Source organism: Gymnoscopelus microlampas (genome assembly GCF_963454915.1).
Source record: "Gymnoscopelus microlampas genome assembly, chromosome: 20".
Lineage (NCBI taxonomy): Eukaryota > Metazoa > Chordata > Actinopteri > Myctophiformes > Myctophidae > Gymnoscopelus > Gymnoscopelus microlampas.
Window position 1 is genome coordinate 23,921,133 of NC_139957.1, and position 18,601 is coordinate 23,939,733.

Consider the following 18,601-nt stretch of genomic DNA (forward strand, 5'->3'; position numbering starts at 1 on the left):
TCTCTTTGTTTAAGAACAAAGCCAGAAGTGACACAACTGGTCTTTAAAGAGAGCTCTCACAGTCGTGGTGGGGGAGAGGGGTGGGGGGTGGGAGGGGAGGTGACCAGCTGGTTATAAATATCTATTTGGTCAGTTACTGGAAGGAAAATTTGCAGTTTGTTTGTCATCCACTCATCCAGGTGGTGGGCCTGGTGGTTGCAAAACTCCAGAGTAGAAAGAGGGAGAGAGAGAGAGAGAGAGAGAGAGAGAGAGAGAGAGAGAGAGAGAAAAACTCCAGAGTAGAAAGAGGGAGAGAGAGAGAGAGAGAGAGAGCGAGAGAGAGAGAGAGAGAGAGAGAGAGAGAGAGAGAGAGAGAGAGAGAGAGAGAGAGAGAGAGAGAGAGAGAGAGAGAGAGAGAGAGAGAGAGAGGCGAACCTGTTTGAGTCCAACTGCCAGAAATGAGGAATTTGACTAATTCTTATATGAAAGCCACATGTCATCCTCTAGTGGGAGCCTGCATGGAGAGAGAGAGAGAGAGAGAGAGAGAGAGAGAGAGAGAGAGAGAGAGAGAGAGAGAGAGAGAGAGAGAGAGAGAGAGAGAGAGAGAGAGAGAGAGAGAGAGAGAGAGAGAGAGAGAGAGAGAGAGAGAGAGAGAGATCTTGGCGAGGTTTCATGTCATATTTTACCTAGTCATTATTCTGGTCAGACATGTTAGAAGTTACTGTAATGGGGATTAGTCGTACACTGAGATAATTAATTTCAGGATGATCTACAATGGCTATCATGTGGCGACCATGTATATTGGACTATTCATGATGAGCTGGCCTGGAGTGCAGCACATTCACCATACAGCAACTCCTGAAGTATCCCGAGGAATTTGAACTTTCAACAACGATTTCCTGAGTTATATGTTCAGACTGTTCTGTCCCCTACAGAAAGGTTCCCCATTACCCATGGGATTTGAACACTATTATAACTATAGGCTACAATTATAAGGCTGTGAGTGTTATGGGTTGTTAAAGTGTGTTTGGGGGTGACTCAAGTTGTCCCTCCTTAATGGCCATTGTGCAATTGGTTGTTGGTGGCCAGACACGGGAGTATTTGCCTGCAGAGGGGCGGGACGTGTTTAAAGTTTGATTCCCACTCTGCAGTAAATTAGAACACAGCAGGGTAATGTCTGTTTATTCCAAATACAGCTGCAAGGGCCTCTCTCCTACCCACCCTCCCTCCCTCCCTCCATCCCCACAGCCCTCATGACAGCCTCAGTATCACCTGGACCAGAAGTACACACACAAATAGAACCACACAAAACACGCATTATGCAAACTGCATGCACTTGCATAAACAAACAGTCCAGCGAACACACGCACAGCACAGGCACATACTACACACACAGGGACAGACAAAACACACTCAGACCAACAAAAAGATGCATGCACAAACAAGCACAAGCACAAGCACACACACACACACACACACACACACACACACACACACACACACACACACACACACACACACACAGGGATGCAAACACTGTGCATTTGAAGACATACATAACAATAGAGATTGTGGAGTAATTGACGCCTTTTGTGTTCTGTGCAGGAATACAAGTTGGTAATTACTTAATCTAATGGTATAGTTACTTTCACTGTCAATTTGTGTTGAACAAAGGATTATTTAAATGGCCAGGTCCATATTAAATGAAAAATACACAGGACACATTTTTGTTAACGGGCAAAATCGTTAAAAGTGCATTATTTCTAGCCTATTATATAGAACATAATGTGCACTGTCCCGGAAAAGGAAAAAAGGAAAGTAAACTATAAAACATATGCTATATAATTGTATAAAACATATAAGACCACGATTACATTCTTTGTAGTTGTTTGTTCCCTGTTTAGTGATGTAGAAGGCTGGGCTACTGCTGCAAAGTTTAAATAAATCGACATTATAAGGATTTATTGGTAATTCTTGAGGTGTAGCTGGCCTATGCTACACTCTGGTGGATGGTCAAGTAAAGCCTGGTTTATACTTTGTCGTATGACGGTACCCCGTGGCAATAATAGCCAATCTACAAGCTCACCACGCGTAGAATGCATCGCTAAGCACCAGAGCTTGAAGATCTGCTATTGTAGTCGAGTGAAACTGTCGTACGACGAAGTCTAAACCTGTCCGTCTGATGAAGCTACAACCCCATGTCACATTTATAATCAGTGTTTGTCTCCATCTAGCGGCGCAACATGACAAATGCATGTGACGACCGTCCGTGGCTGCGGGGACGCGCCTTTCTTGCGTCATGATGTTCGCGCAGCTTCTACGTGCGCGTTCACAGGGGAATCCAGTGATCTCGTCAGGGTTGCCATGTTCGCTTATTATAAGCTACTTTGGGCTTGTTTTTTTTAAGTCGCTTGTAAATATTGGTAGTTGCGGGTTGCGGTTTTTTGGCCTTGTTTCTAAAGTGTAAGTTACTTATTTGGGCTTGTTTCCTAATGTTGTTTAAAGCTGTGGTTCTTAAACATGTTCATGTCAAGGACCCCCAAATGAATATGTATTTGTCCAGTCCACCATAGCCATGGTTCACATCAGACGCTTGTATACAGGGCTAAGTCCACCACAGACCCACCATCTGAAAATATGTTGTGCCAGGGACCCCCCAACCCATACAATATTTGTGTTGTTTCAAAAATGTTCCAAAATTACCTCTCTTTTTTTTACAAAGAATATTATTATAATTTTTTGTTGTTGAAAATAGCAGATCTACGCTGTGAGCTTCTAGATCGGCTATTTTCAAATTGCCGTAGCCCAGTCGCTTCTTTTGGGCTTGTTTTCATAGACCTGGTTGCTTATTTCTCTCACACAATCTGGCAACACTGGATCTTGCGCGTCAGCTGTCAAGTGATGCACACATACACACACATACATACTTCTGCTATCGTCTCCTCTCCGGCGAGCCGTGTAGACAGACACGGAACTAAAGGGATAGAGGTTGCACCAAGAAGATAGCTGAGGAGGAATGGACACTAAAGTCCACGACAGCATGACCTTCTTCATCCAGCTTCAACAACTCGCTCCGTGACCGCTGTGAGGTGTCACTGTCGCCGTGTGGTCACCACCACCAGGTGGAGGAGAGCGGCGATACCGACGCACGCACAGGTTTCCTGTTGGCTGAAGGAACGCTAGTAGAGCTTTAGCTAAAGAGGCTAACCTAGCCGTTAGCAAGAAGAACTATTCTTCAATGAATTGGTTGTCACCCACACGTAGCGTCAGTGGCTAACGTGCTAACGTAAACTATTGCACATGTATGCGTTGCGAGGAGGGGGGAGCGTGTTGTTCTGTCTGGAACTGGTTCTGTGTGTTGATTCGAGCCCTGGCTGGCCAGGCTAGCATGACGGCTTCTCTGACGCTGCGTAGATCAGCAGTACAGTAGCCCCTCAACGACGCTTGGCTCTCAGGTGATAGAACAAGGTCGTAGATCAGATTCATGCTTCAAATAGATATGAGCGGTTTCACAAACCACGATACCTCCGTCATAAGCTCTGACAACAACAGGGGTTCGTCGGTCACTGTCAGCAGCAACAACAACAAGGACTGGGACCTGAGGAACCACGATGGGTTTCTGTTCTGTTACGAAAAGGCCATGGTGGGAGAGACGATGCAGGCGGGGATGCCCTCCGTCCAGTCGGGACTGGAGGGGCACCTGCCCTCCTTGCTGCATGGCCGACACGGCACCCCTCCGAACGGGTTGATGCTGGGCTTGGACGAGGCATACACGTCGGGGTGTCACAGCCGGAGTTCACCCGTGACCTACCTCGACGACACCACCGGTCCTCTGGACTACAGCCCAGATGATGGGACTAACGCCGGCCCGCTGTTCGAGAGCAGAAAGAGGACGAGGTCCGCTAGTTCGAGAAATCGGTATAACGAAGTGGTCACGGAACTCGGTGCTGAGGAAGTGCGGTGGTTTTACAAAGAGGACAAGAAAACGTGGAAGCCATTTGTTGGACACGACTCCCTGAAAATTGAGCTCATGTTTCGTAAATTCTGTGAGCTCAACCCCATCATTGCCAAGCATCCAGGTACCGCAGACTCGGACGCATGCAGTGGAGAGGAAGATCATGCAAATGGAACTGAGAGCAAAGGGCTCAATGGTTTGGAGAGAACTGAATCGGTGCCTGTGGAGACGAGAACTAGTAGTGGGCATGGTAGTCGTGGTGGGTCCCTGGACTCCTCATCAGCTGTCTCTTCAGAAGAGAGAGACCTTGATGGAATCAGAATCGATGTAGATCGTGTGTGTGTAAGGGGAGGGCTGTACGAGGTGGATGTCAGAGAAAGAGAATGCTATCCTGTTTATTGGAATCGTAAGTATCAAAAAGCTGCTATTGCCAACTGCCAGTTTATGGCAGATGTTGACAGAATGGTTTCTATAATCTCCGAGTCTAATTCCAGCTGTGTACATGTTCTCTCCAATGAGATGGCTCCACAGCATAGCTAGAGATTACAATTCACTCACTCACTCACTCACTCATGAGACTTTAATATATGCATGTACGAATAATGTATGAATTCCATGAATTCACTCTATCATCATCACTGCACTTGATTGTGTCCATAATGTAGGACATGTCATGAATAGCATAAACTGTACCTTTTCACTGATGCTTTTATCCAGAGTGGCTTACAATGAGTTTAGGATACTGTTGTCTTGCTCAGGTAACACTTCAACTGGACACATGGCTGTTTCAGGGTTAAGTATGTTATTTAGACAAATGCAACATTTGTCTACCTGCTATCCTTCCTAGTCACATTGTAGTTAGTACTTACTAGTTTTCAACAGCACTCATCCTGTTGGTTGACTATAGTTCATGCCTCACACTCGGATATTGCACTTACGGTAGTATGAATGCCTAAATTGTAATAGACTTTTCTGTTATGGGACAGTCAAATAACTACTGGGCCACGTGGTATGCATTTGATGTAGAATACTGGATACTGCATCTTGGCTAGCACTCCATTGTTCATACAGGTTAGTTTGTTAAAGATGTCTACAGTACATTTATGAATTAGCATTAGGCCTACCTTTCACTGGCGTAGTCATTTGTAAAAGTGGCCCCTCTTCTAAACACCGAAGCAGCCTGAGCCTGGGCATTCATTCTATTGAGCTCAGCTGAGGCATGATGCTAACTAATTCATGGACATTTACAAGAAAAAGCAGCCAAAGTGAAAGAGGCACTGATAGTGGTGTTGGTTACTATAGTCAGTGTCTTGGAGAAGTCAAACTCCTTAGGGGTCCAAGCTAGTGCGACTGAGCTGTTTTTGAAAGTAACACAAAATCACAGATTATTAAACAATTATTTTACTGGATTCGTTTTCTGGTGAAGTAGCTATATAGATGTCAGTTTGAGGTCTTCTCTTTTCAGACTTGACTTGTATTACCACCATAGCTGTAGTGTATAACAGTTAACAGTAAACACTCACTTATCTAGGCCCTATCTAGGCCCTATCTTCTCTGACCAGACATCATTCGGTGATGTCATACTTTGATAAATTACTGTCTATGTAGCTACATGAAAGGTAAGTGATATTTTTTGGTTAAAACATAACGTTTTTTCTTAAAAGGTAAAAGTTCTATATTTTTATGTTAGTCATTGCTATAGAGTGTTTGTTCAGTAACAGGGGTCTCTCTAGCTCTGCAATAAACAGAAAATATATTTTCAGGTGGGTTGCCAATTTTAGCCAATCGGGAGAGAGTACCGATTTATCAGCTTCAATTTGTGTGTTCAATTTAGTGTTCCAATTTGGACTGCTAATTGTTTTGTGTCATTAATTCTAATTTCACTTGTTTATCATGCCAATAAGTCCTAAACATTTTCTGTTCATTTTTGCCTGATTGTTCCTCTGGTCTGACCATTCTCTGTTCTACAGAGCAGGACAGTATTCCAGTGATGAGGGGCCAGTGGTTCATCGATGGCACCTGGCTCCCATTGGATGAGGATGAGAGTGACCTCATCGAGCTGGAGCATCTGAGCCGTTTCCGTGGGCAACAAATGCAAGACACCTTCGAGTCTGACGTGGTTGCCAAGACTGTTGATAGCAAAGAAGGTGAGAGAGACAAGGGAGACTGGGTTAGAGCAATAAGGATCATATTAATTATATTTCTTTCTAAAACTAATCAGTTAATTGCCAGACTGTATAGCAGAAAACTACCGGATGTTGCAATTATTTAGTACAGTTTAGCTATAAAATACCTGTTTTTTTATATAACCAGAATATGAATAGTTTCACTTTAGTCACACTTGAACCTTGTTACAGTTGTTTGACTTGATTTTAAAGATAGTGGAGGAAGCATTGCAGCGAATGCAGATGCTAATGCTCTTTCATACTGTACAACTGTGCAATTTATTGCCAATTGATTAACTAACCTCATGGATTATTAGTATTCAAGCCAGGTAGCCTCTCCTTAAATATGCATGTATGCACTGATCATTTTGGAATATCAACGTTAACCCTCAGTATAAGAATGTTCCCTTGCAGATCCATTTTGTACACTCATTTAAACACTTGACACTCAGGATTCTGCTGTGTGTAAGGCTTTGAGATGCCATGTCGAATTCCATTTAAAAAAAGAAAAGTCTTTGTCCACCTGGTTGAGAATGACCAAAAAAACTAAGTTGTGGAAAGACATTGTGACGTATGTGGCAGCACTGCCTCTGGCATTATTGATACATTGTAACAGGAAATTAATGCAGCAAGTATTTGTGTTGTGCGTGTGCACATTTCATTGTGTCAGTCCCACAAAAAAATGGGTGTGGTGGCACTGTAAGTCTTTGTGTAGCAGGGCTGATTCTGGCACAGTGCAGCACGCTGTAGCCCTTAAAATGTAATAGAAGAAGCAGTCAGCAGTCTTCTGAAAGTAGTTTTATTTGCAGCCTCTGGAGAAGGCCCTCTTTGGTGATTAATGTGTCAAGTCTGTGAAAATGAGGCAGATATGTTACTATCTCTCTTTATGTCTCTTTGCGCGAGAGACGTACTGTAGAGAGTGGTGTGTTATAAAATGAATACTTTGCCTGCACGATGGCAAGCGAAAGTAAATGTTTGAGAGAGGAACATAAAAGTGACAAAGTGGAGGTAAATTAGAAGGTGTGCATGTGTACAGGCATCTGTCATATATAGTATGTTGAGAAATCCTCTGCCACTTGTTTCTGTCTTTTCAAAGTAGTGCCTGTATGCCAATGTGGACCATATTCCGTTAATTCCCGCAAAGTCCCACATTAGAATAATCCACTTGAATAACTCTCTCTTAAATTAAATAAATAAAACATCATGTTGTTTTTAAATGGGATTTTGTATGTGCCTATACCCTGTGCTCTGGATAATCCTACCGGCAGTCTCCAGTTGACTGCAGTTTATCGGACACACTGGGTAAGCTATAAACTAGTGATAGTCATCTGATATATCATATTGACCGATAGGGACCGAGGGATTATGTTTTCGCTCCTGGGAGTCTGTCTGTTTGTCTGTCTGTCTGTTTGTCTGTGAACAGCTAATCTCTGGCACTGTTAGACCGATCATCGTGAAACTTGCAATATAACATGGTTCGCATTTTGGCCTATAACTTGAACCGTAGGTCATACAACCAACACCTTTTTTTCCAAAGTTCACACTAATCGGTACTTATTATATCTGGAATCACGTGATCAAGATTTGTCAGTCAGATTTATCAGATTCCATTCCAATTGGCTATGACTGCCTTCCAGAATTTGCAGGCCAAGTTTATATATTTCATCTTTCTTTTGGAATGTTTTTGTTTGTTTCAATAGATAATTATGCACATTGTTGATAAAGCTGTTAATTATCTGGTATAATAATAAAATCACATGTGTTTTGAGTGCATTAGAAAATAACATTGCAGGCACTACTCTTAATGCCCTTTTAAATGAAGAGCAGAGCAGATTAGACTGGCTTCAGTAGGTTGGCCAGTGTCTCCTGCAGTATGGCCCTTCATGTTATGTACTCACAGCTGCTCTCCCCTGGGGCAGAGACACCTCCCTCACACTGAATCACATGAGCACTGCAGTCAGATGAAGAGGTCAGGTCAGCACCATTTTATTTTTTAAGAGAGCGTGCACACACACAGATTGCAAAGGCGTGTGGCATACACATATGCAGACATAAACACTGAGTCACACAGGAAATATGCATGGCCTGCAGAGCATTTGAAATATGATGCAAAGTCATGCCAATGGTCTGTGGGCTGCGTCACATTTTTCATAAAAGGCCATCTCCAAATAATCAACACAACACTTGTCCTTGTTCACGTCTCTATACACAGTAAAATCCTGAGTGTTAAAGTAAAATTCATGGTGTACAAATGTAACCAAACACTCTCGCAGTTACAAATGGATAAATGAATACTGAGGATTTCACTGTGTAGATTTGACCTTGGCCTGCCCGTTCAGTGAGTCAGCATAATGCTCAGGAGCGCCTGCCGATTGTCTTAATGCTACAACATTGTTATTCATCTTAACAGAACTGATGTAATCAAGGCAAATATACTGTAAGGCTGAGATCTCAGTACAATTTTGTATTTATATACATTTATTTAGTGCATTTTTTCCACTGGTAACTAGTGTGGTTGCCCAACAGGGCAACCAGACTATAGTTATCTTCACACTTTATTATTATTTTTATAGATAAACAATACTTTCAGGCGCATCTCCTCCCACAGTTTTTATCCCCTAATGTTGTGCCATATATCAAAATGACCGTCTTGAACGGGAATCGTGCGCGTGTATAGGGCTAAGAGATTGGTTAAATAGTTTAATTGATATTAATTTATTAGTGCATTAAATTTTAATGTAAAAGTGAAAAAACTCAAATTCAAGTATTTTTTTCTCAGAAACCGTAAGAGCTAGAGTTACTAGATTTGGAGTAAAGGTTCATAATATTGTCCGAAATTATTATAAAAAATATCACACCAATCGGCCTCATGGTGGCGCTATAACAGCCCCCTTTACGTTTTGGCCTATAACTTTTGAACCGTAGGTCGTAAAATCAAAAATTTTCCCTGGATTCCTTGGGTCATTACGCAACTTTCCATATAGGCCACGCCCATTTGCGTCTGGATAGATTTTCCGCCATTTTGAATTTTCTTCAAAACACACTTTTAGCTCCTCCTCCCATATATTTTGTCCAAATTTCACAAAAATCGGTACACATGATCTCTGGACCCATGCGATAATCTGGACCGAAACAGAATTTTGATAGTCCATACCGTTCGTCCGTAAATGGCTTCCAAAGTTAGCGGAAGGGGCCCGTTTTACAAAAAAGGCCACAAATCACGAACGAAACGTCCAGTCAATCCCAAATTTGAATCACATGTCAAGGGTGGTTTACTCAAAAAAAAGAAAAAGCATTTCCACTTTTATCCATAGGGGGCGCCACAAATGCTCAAACTGTAACCGTTTGATGCAAAAACCTTATGTTGGGGGGATCAATCCTCTCAAAATGAAACGCAAGTGATCTCAGGAGTTATGTGACAATGTAATTGGCGCAGCCTCTGATGGTATTCCTCCCAGCGTATTCCTCGAGTCCCGACGGCAGCGATCCGCGACTCGCGTCGGCGCAACCACACTCTGCAATTGCCCTGAATTGCGACGCGTCTAGTTGTACATGAAGCGGGCAGTAGTTCTTGTAGACAGAGTAATATTAGGCAGTGCAGCATGTCTGCCTCAGCACTATCATGTGAAGACACTTAGTATGACTTAGAGTAAGACTACCTTGAGCTGCTGTATATCACATCCATCGACGTCAAATGGATGATATATCAAGCCTTTCTTCTGCAATACTGAAGTAACCCTCCCCTCTAACTCTTTCTCTCTGTCTCTCTCTCTCTTCCCCTCTCTCTGGCATTCCCTCCTCTCCCCTCTATATGCCTCAGCAGCCAATTTAGAGCTTAAAGCTTAATGAGGCAGAAGGCATATGGCAGGCATGCTATGCATTATGCGGGCGTAACATCATAATGCAGGAAAGGCTCGGGGGTGTAGAGCACTAGGATAGCCTGTCCCCTGATGATCCAAAATAACTTATTTTCTGACTGTTATGGAAGGCATAATGGCACTAAAGACAAATCACTGCCATTATATTGTACAAAAATGTGTCCTTACGTGAGAAATAACACAAGCTTAAGTATTAGTGATTGTGATTCTAGTAGGTATTTGACCCTCCATGTATGAGCATCAACAATTGTGTTCACAGCAGTTTTGTTCTAATTTGAAATGTTAAGTCATCTGTATAGTTTTGTCTTCACCAGCACTTGGACATTTGGACTTTTATATTTATACTTGTGATGCTGTCTTCCAAGTTCCTCATCAGAAAATGTCCACCTATATTGGCCACCACTGCCCACCAATCATTGTTATTGTTTGGTTCTTCCTTTGAAGATTTTAGAGAAACGCCGACCTTGGCCACAGATGTTAGTTGAGAAGGTTTCAGTGTTTTACTGTATTTCAGCCGTTCTCTTTGAGCAGAAGTGGACATTTCCCCTCTTTGTACTTCAGCAATGTTAACTGTTTGTTCAAAGGCCTTTGTTTAGTGACAAACATTCAGTGTGACATTGAACAGTGTTACACATGTGTGCGCGTGTGCGCATGCACACGCGCAAACTGTCTCTTATTGAGTCACTAAATACATTTTGGTCTTGGGAAGCCTCTCTAATGGGAAAGTTAGTGAATGTAATTAGTGCACCTGTAATTACAATAATTAAGTAATCGGAACACATTTTAATTGCAGAAGGCCAAAGAATCTCCCTATGGGACATAAGACACTGTGGCTACATTTATATGCATGTGCATTCATGCTTGCATGTGAGACTCCGAATCTATCTTTGTGCACATGAAGCAGCATGAGACTTGCATGTGTAAAAATGGTAACATTTTGCTGCTGAGAGCAGGGTGACCCTGAGGCCTGTGTTGCGTATGGGCAAAATAGAGCAGCACCCTGTGGCAAAGCAGGCGAGCACATTGTCATCTGTCACATTCACATACTGTAGGAAGGCATGCAACACGGCATCAGAGCGGGAATGGAGTTACCAGGGCTCACCTCCAATCCAGTGGCAGATCTGACAAGTCGAACTGGTTATTTATTCTTTCAGTACTGCTAATGCAGTCACGGCATTACAGTAATATATAACTTCATATTTATCTCACCCAGCACATTTATTGTGGAACCTGGTATCGCTGTTGATAAGAACGATGTTCCACAATCCCTGAGCTATTAAATGTTTGAAAAGCTAGTGGGTAAGATGATGAATGAGATTGAAAACTCTGATTACTAATGGGAACATCACTCCATTGATCATGGCTCAACTGGCTTGATCTGACTTCAGGATGACCACACCAGTATATAGGTTAAACCAGAAATGGTGCTAGGAATACACTGCAAGCTAAAGGCTTTTACACCGATGAGTGTTCAGTTTCTCTGTTATCCAAATGATGGAACATAGCAAAATCCTCATTGGAAAATCCTCATTGCTAACTTAGAGAATGGATCTATAAGGGTACATTTTTACTCAGAGTTAAATTGGATGTTGCAGATAGTTGATAACCTGGCTGTCAGGGTTGAGCTTGTTTATGGCCGGGTCCAACAGTGTTGTTCCACCCAGAGGGATCTCATTGATGTTTCCACTGTAGCCTGCACTGCATACTTATTACGTACTACCACTGCACTCAGCATCTCCTTGTCTGCCTCGTACCACTGCTGACATTTGCAAGTCTGATGTCGATGCAATCCCTGCAATCCCTGAGCGAATCAATCGGTCAGATTTTAGCTGTACTCATCCGGAGTGAGGTTTCTTTTAATTTGATTGTCAAATACTGATGGTGGCTTCTCAAATGCCAAGCCCTGAGTCTTTGTGTATCATATACTGAGTCAGTATATTTTTTCAAAAATGTTTTGAAAATGTTTCATGAAGTCTACAGTTAATAATAATAATAATAAAAAAATAAAAAAAAAAGAACAAGGTCAATTATGGCAATGCAAGACATGGTACTCTGTCTGTCTGTGTATCAATCTTTTTAATCTTATCTGTCTTAATAACCTACTCGGTTATACAGTAACTAACTATGTGAAACGACTTAGAGTTTGTGTGAATGTTTGAAGTGTGTGACATCTGCCTATATTTAGATATTTCCCCCTAAATTAATTAAACTGCAAAAATGTACTTCTGAAAAATGTTCAGTCAGTATTGCAAATCCGCACAGGATCTTCTGTAGCCTAATTTGTCATTTATATCATTTCCAAGTAAGGATTTTGAAACCTATTACCAGCATACCATTGTTAATTAACAGACTGGACTGTTTATCGTCTCTGCCAGGCCGGACGTCCGAAGGCCGGAGACTTTGTTTTTACCCCCGTCCGTCAGTTCGTCCGTGCGCGTGTGTCCGTCTGTAAGCAGCTAATCTCCAGGACTGATTGGCATGAAACTTTGCACGCTCAATCCCAGTAGGCCCAGGAAGAACCTCTACCCCAAATATTTGAAATCGGCCACATGGTGGCACTATAACAGGCCCCTTAACGTTTTGGCCTATAACTTTTGAACCATAGGTTCAGGTTTTACAATCACGCTTCCCCTGGATTCCTTGGATTGGACACAACTCCCCATATATGCCCCGGCCATTTGTGCCAGACTACATGTTCCACCATTTTTTGAAACCATTCTATTTGCTACTACTCCTGACTTCCACAATTTGCGGGCCCTGGGTAGTAGTGATGAGCGGGTCGGGTTTTTTCATGACTCGGCCCGCCCCGCCCCGCGACGGAACCCAACCCGCCTCAACCCGCCCCGCGAACCCATATATAAATCTATGGCTCAACCCGCCCCGCGACCCGCGATTTTTTTTTTATTCTGTAAAATCATGGTTAGAAAATAATCCCCAAGTGTATTCAAACTGTTTTATTGTTATTATTCTTATTCTTATTAAGAATAAAGACAAAACAAGAGCATGTGATCATTTTTATTTTTTTTGCGTGTGAGAGCGGCTGACCCGCTCACCCACGGCCCGCATAATTGCGTCTGAAATTCTGACTCGACCCACCCGCGACACGGGTTGACCCGCGGGTTACGGGTCGACCCGCTCATCACTACTGGGTAGGCATCCTGGCCTGGCGGAGACCAGCACTCTGAGGAGCGCACTTTTCTAATTTGTACTCATGATACAACAAAGAAATTAATTTGCTTAAATGGTGCTAGATTTAAGACTTTTCTACACAACATACTATTGAGTTTGCTAGTTTTTGATTTTTTCAATTGGTTCTTTGTTTACACTTACAGTGATTGACTCTCATTCTTGGAAGCTTGTTTATCTATTCATAAATTGAAATGTTGGTTTTAATTTAATAAGCCTTTTTTTGTTATTGCCTAAAGTATTATCACATACCCTGTAAAGTATTTATACATTTACCTAATGTTCCACAAATTTAAGGCAGTAGAATCAGGAAATGTAATAAGTATAATCCAGATGCTACCTCAGTCATCATCTGCATATTTCATCACTGGCATATTTCAAGTAGCGTTGTATTTTGGGAATCTTACATCATCTTCATCTTAATGCTAGAGTAAAGTTAAGGCCTTGTCTTAACATTATATGTAATAACATCCTGTTATAAATATCTATAGCCACCACCTTTTGTCCATGTTGCTGGAAGCTCTCGTGTCCAAGACTGTGAGTGAGTTACCTGATAGCAGCGCTACTTGATCGATGGCTCTGTCCAAAGTGATGACATTGGTAGCTTCTGTGACTGACACCACAGCCATTCCCATTATACTCACTGTCTGTTGGTTGTTAGTTCTCTCCCACCTGCCCCCTTTCTACCTCCCCTTTCTGTTCAAATGGAGTGGATATCAGACGAGTGCTAGAACTACATGTCACAAGCGCAAACGCTGTCAAGGTACTGTAAAACGCCAACAATTTTTTTTTCTTTTGCTATTGTACTGCAGTATATTAGATCTGCAAGCACACACCCTTTTCTCCCTGTAGATATTAGCTCTGCGTGAAACTAGATCTTCTTTCCTCCTGTGGCTCTTATCTATGAGCACAACCCATTTAGAAGTAGACCTGGGCCCAGTGAGAGATGGTTCTGTTGGATCTGGATTTAGACCACTACCCCATACCTCCAATAGTATCGCCAAACTGGGCCTTGTTGCTAGAAATATTCCCTCTGTGCTGTGGTTTACTGTTGCTGCTATTACTGCAACCAGTACTTTTTTTTAAAAACATCACGCCTTTCCTTGACAACATGTCTCTTCAAGGACATGTATGGTGAGGGGAAGTCGATCACTTCTAAGCCCTTAAACATACCTCAAATAAATGGATCTGAGCTAAATAATCTGGTTCTCGAAAAAGCCTCCCTATTTTACCCCTCTTATTCTCCCCAATCCTCCCTCCCCCTGCCTTCTTTGTCTGTCCATTCTTCCCTTGTTTCGCAGTTTGACCGTGTCTTTAATGAACTGCTATCAACAGCTCCTTCTCTGTGAGCAGTGAACAAAGCTCTCTGTTGAGAGGCAAACGGAGGCGGTGAGCAAAACAGAGAAGCCTTTGTGGCCCCTGTTGCACCCTGACATGTTGCGCTGTGTAGAATCGGCATCTTTGAGGTCTAGCAACTGTCCCAGTTCTGGGTGCGTTAGACCTAATCAAAATGGCCCGAGCGTAGTGGTCACAGAGGCCCATTGACCTAGCATCAACAGCAGACTCCTGCACAAGCATGTACAATACACATTTTGGGGGGATTCTCATAAATTGTACACACTCTTCTTTAAAATTGCAACTCTAAAAGGGTTTTTAGGTGCCACTTATAAGAATAACAACATTAGTGTACTACTGCACTTCATCCACCCTGGCAGAGTTATGTGGTAACTATAACAGGCAAAGCACCTGGATCAGGTACCCTTTGATAGGTCTTTTTGTGGGGGAAAAAGAAACTCAAAACCACAAGAAGTCCCAGCAGTAGCCATAACAATAGCCTGTTTCAGCTCAGCGCATTTGTAAATAATGTGTAACGTCATAGAAATAGATCCAGAACCCTGTCCCCTTCCCTCCTCAGCCTTGTTCTGTCTCCCCTATTCCACTTCCCCATTGGTTCTGCCAACTCCTCTCATCTCATATCCCTTCCCACTCTCAAAACTGTAGTTCCTCCTCTTTCTTCCTCCCTTTCTCTCTGTCAGACTATTTCTCTCTCTCCTCATATCTCCCCTTCCTGTACGTATGCCCCTCTGTTGTTCTCAGGCTGGGGCAGAGTGTTTGAGAGCTGCCTGCGTAAACCTCTTAACATTTAGCATTTTGACCGCCAGATCGAATCACACATTACTTTTGATCCATTTCCCTCCTGCCCACTCTTCCCTTCCTCCCACAGCTCTCCACTGCTTCCTTGCACTGTAAAACGGGAAGTGTTTTTGTACTGTACAGCCCCCTTAGCATCACTCCATCTTATTGGCTACATGTTCCACCCACCTATTTAATTTAACTTGCATTCATTATTCATATGCTTGGCCAACTGGAGAAGCTTCAAGGACACCCCCCCAACATACACATAGCTTAAAGATATTAGAGGTTTCAAAGACGACCTGTTTTTAACATACACATAGCTTAAAGATATTAGAGGTTTCAAAGACGACCTGTTTTACAGTGGACTCAATGGGCATAGCTCATCAGTCTGAAGTGGCTTTGTTTGTCTTTTCATGATCATCCATTTTCCTTATATGGCAATAAAGTGGCCAGGTGTCACTGTCATCATGGTGTTGTATGACTGCTGTCCTGTCCCGTCCCCTGTCTTCATGTGTATGCAATATGTGCATGAAGGAGGGTAGGTGAGGAAAGGAGGCCACTTTAATACTGATTGAGACTCATCCCAAACTGAGTGGTGAGAGGTGCTTTTCTTCTCCTCAGAAGCCACCCCCCCCCCTGTTGCTACTGGCATTGAGTAGTACCAATGTGTGCTGTGTGGTGGTAGATGATGATGTTATAAGCATGTGACTAATCTTGTTCTCAACCGGTTTCCCGGTTGAGGACCTGCAGAGATAAATGAGAAATGTGTGACATGTGAGGAATCTTTCCCCTCAGGTTTCTCCAGTGTAATGACATCGTCATGTTTTCTGTATTTTCTCGGACCAGATGTAGCATTTTGATCCAAAATCATTCCAAATGTGTACATCCCCAGCATTCAATCCCCTGCTAATGTGAATCCAGAGTGACACAGTGCCTTTTCTCAGAGCTGTTCTGTTTAGTTAAGATAAATGTGGAAAAGAAAGAGGAAGATTAGCTTAAGAGGACATTGCAAACTCAAACCCCTGCTCATGCTTGCCTGGCAAAAAAAGCTAGTTATTAGCAGGGATATCTGCACAAGCTGTTGCATTTAGATGTAATCTTGACATGATCAAAGGAAATAAGGTCAGTGGAAGGATGCACATCTGTATCATTTAACACTATATGACCAAAAGTGGACACCCTTTCTAATTGGTGTTTCTCACCCATGCTGGCAGTGTAAAGTCTGTTGCATGTCAGATCCTACTGAGGAACAACTTCACCGGTTAATGTCTGGATAACTTCCCGGTTACAATGCATGTGCGAAAGGCAATTAATTATTCCCCTTTATTCCAGTGATTGGAAATCGGCTCAAGATCATTAAAGTCAGACACTTGATTTTGGGTGTTTAAGCCTGGATCGCCTTTGGAGTTCCAATTCATACCAAACCAATACCATTTCTGTAGGGGGGAGCGTGGCACTGGGGGATTGTCATTCTGTAACTGGAAACACTGCAAACTGTTGCCTCAAAATAAGATTTCCATTCACAGTAACAAAGGGTACTAATTAGAAACACTAATTGGAAGGGGTGTCCACTGACTCATAATTTATATTAAGCAACTTTGTGGTCTGAGAGGTGTAAACTATGTGTAGGTGACATAGTTTTGTTTGGTCACAATTGATTTCATACAGTATTTAACATGCACAAAATAGAAAAAAGAAATCTACATTTTACATGTTTTTTTCTTCTTTCTACAATATGTTGGTTCCCAAATATTTCCCAAAGTTTCAAGCTAACACAAAGATCATTGGAGGAACACTCTCCCCTCAAGTTCCCCACCCAGCTTTGTAGGTTTTTCATGTAATCCCCTGATTGGTTCAGAGCAGTACAAGGAACCATGACTCTGCATGGGAACAATGTCAAAGGCTCCTGGTCACCTATTGTACTGTACTGCGAGGGACAGTGAGGACAAGCTACTGGGACAAGAGATCCTCTCAAGTCAACCACTTTCATTTATTGTGTTTTTGTTTTGAAATAGTGTCTCCTCTCCAGCCATACCTCTGCTCTTATTTGCCCTTGTTGCCGAGTCCCATCAGGAAAGATACGTTTTTAATAAGTTCAATGTGGTACTACATCTCAAAGTACTGCGCTAGTGCCATGCACTAAGGCTGCAACTATTGATTATCTTATTAGCGATTATTTTATTTAATCGAATAATCTTGAAACACTTTTTTTTATAATTACAAAAAATAAAATGTATATATATCAATGAATCAACGCAAATACATTTGTATACATCGATTTGACTAAATCTATTTGATTAATCGACAAAATCCATTAATGTGATTAACCACTTATCATATTGCGCGAATAGCCAACAATGTTGTTACACATTGTGAGCTTTTTTCTGTATTTTGGATTTTTCATTATTACAATCGATTAAATCCTAGTTTGATTAACTGCTGCATCCCCCTATTGGCACTACATATCAAAGTACTATGCCATGTGCCATGCATCTACACGAACGATGCCCAAGCAATGATGGACAAGCAAGAGCTGAAATATGCTGATGTGATGTTACTGTGTGATGTGTTTTTTTTTCTGATGATGATGCAGATCAATGGTCCCATCTGTATTTGATCGAGCATCCCCAGACTAGATAGACGTTAAGCTTCCACTATGGTGTATTTGATTCAGAATGATATATCGTTTATGTATCTCTTATATATCGTTTTTAATGTTGTGTTCATTCTCTTCCTACTTTCACTTTTTCCCATTTTCAAGGGACGATCACACAGAGACGCGTTGCTAGAAACACTTTTTTTGTGGCAGTTTATAGATGCCCCATAAATGAGTCGCTCCGTTCCTTCCTGTTTTGATGTCGGTATGTAGTAGGAACGGTGGGACAATGGCTATTGCAGACTAGGCCTGTCACAATTATTACATAATCGCAACTATTTGAGATAATCGCATTTCTTCTTTGCATAATTGTTTCCATGTAGAAAAATATGTATATCTTTTCAAAAATAGGTGAAATAAAAAATCTACAAGCTCCAAATTTTAGCTTGTAGATCGTCTATTTCCACTATAAATGTTTTTTGTTCTCTTTTTAAGTATAACGTTTTTAAATTATATAAGTCATTTGTCATATCTGCCCTGTGCACCTTTTGTTTACAAAGCTTATAAATGCATAATGTTTCTGCAATGTTCAACGACAAAAATCGTTAATCGCAATTATTTGACAATTAATCGTCTTATAAAAAATCATAATCGTATCAGCTAGGTAGGAACGGTGGGACGATAGCTATTGCAGACAAAATATTTA

The 18,601-nt window shown here is 42.0% G+C and overlaps 1 protein-coding gene across 3 annotated transcripts in view; it reads left to right on the forward strand.

Annotated features, from left to right (window-relative positions):
- Positions 1 to 2,893: 2,893 nt before the first annotated feature.
- ddhd1a (DDHD domain containing 1a) overlaps positions 2,894 to 18,601 on the forward strand; it is a 38,500-nt gene continuing 22,792 nt past the window's right edge. For 2 of the 3 annotated variants that reach the window (XM_084044403.1, XM_084044404.1), the window contains exons 1-3: positions 2,894 to 4,340; positions 5,905 to 6,081; positions 13,825 to 13,926. In XM_084044403.1, coding sequence (XP_083900529.1) covers positions 3,464 to 4,340; positions 5,905 to 6,081; positions 13,825 to 13,926 — 1,156 coding nt within the window. In that variant the 5' untranslated portion in view covers positions 2,894 to 3,463. The remainder of the gene's footprint in view (positions 4,341 to 5,904; positions 6,082 to 13,824; positions 13,927 to 18,601) is intronic. The other variant, XM_084044405.1, reaches the window with a different exon arrangement.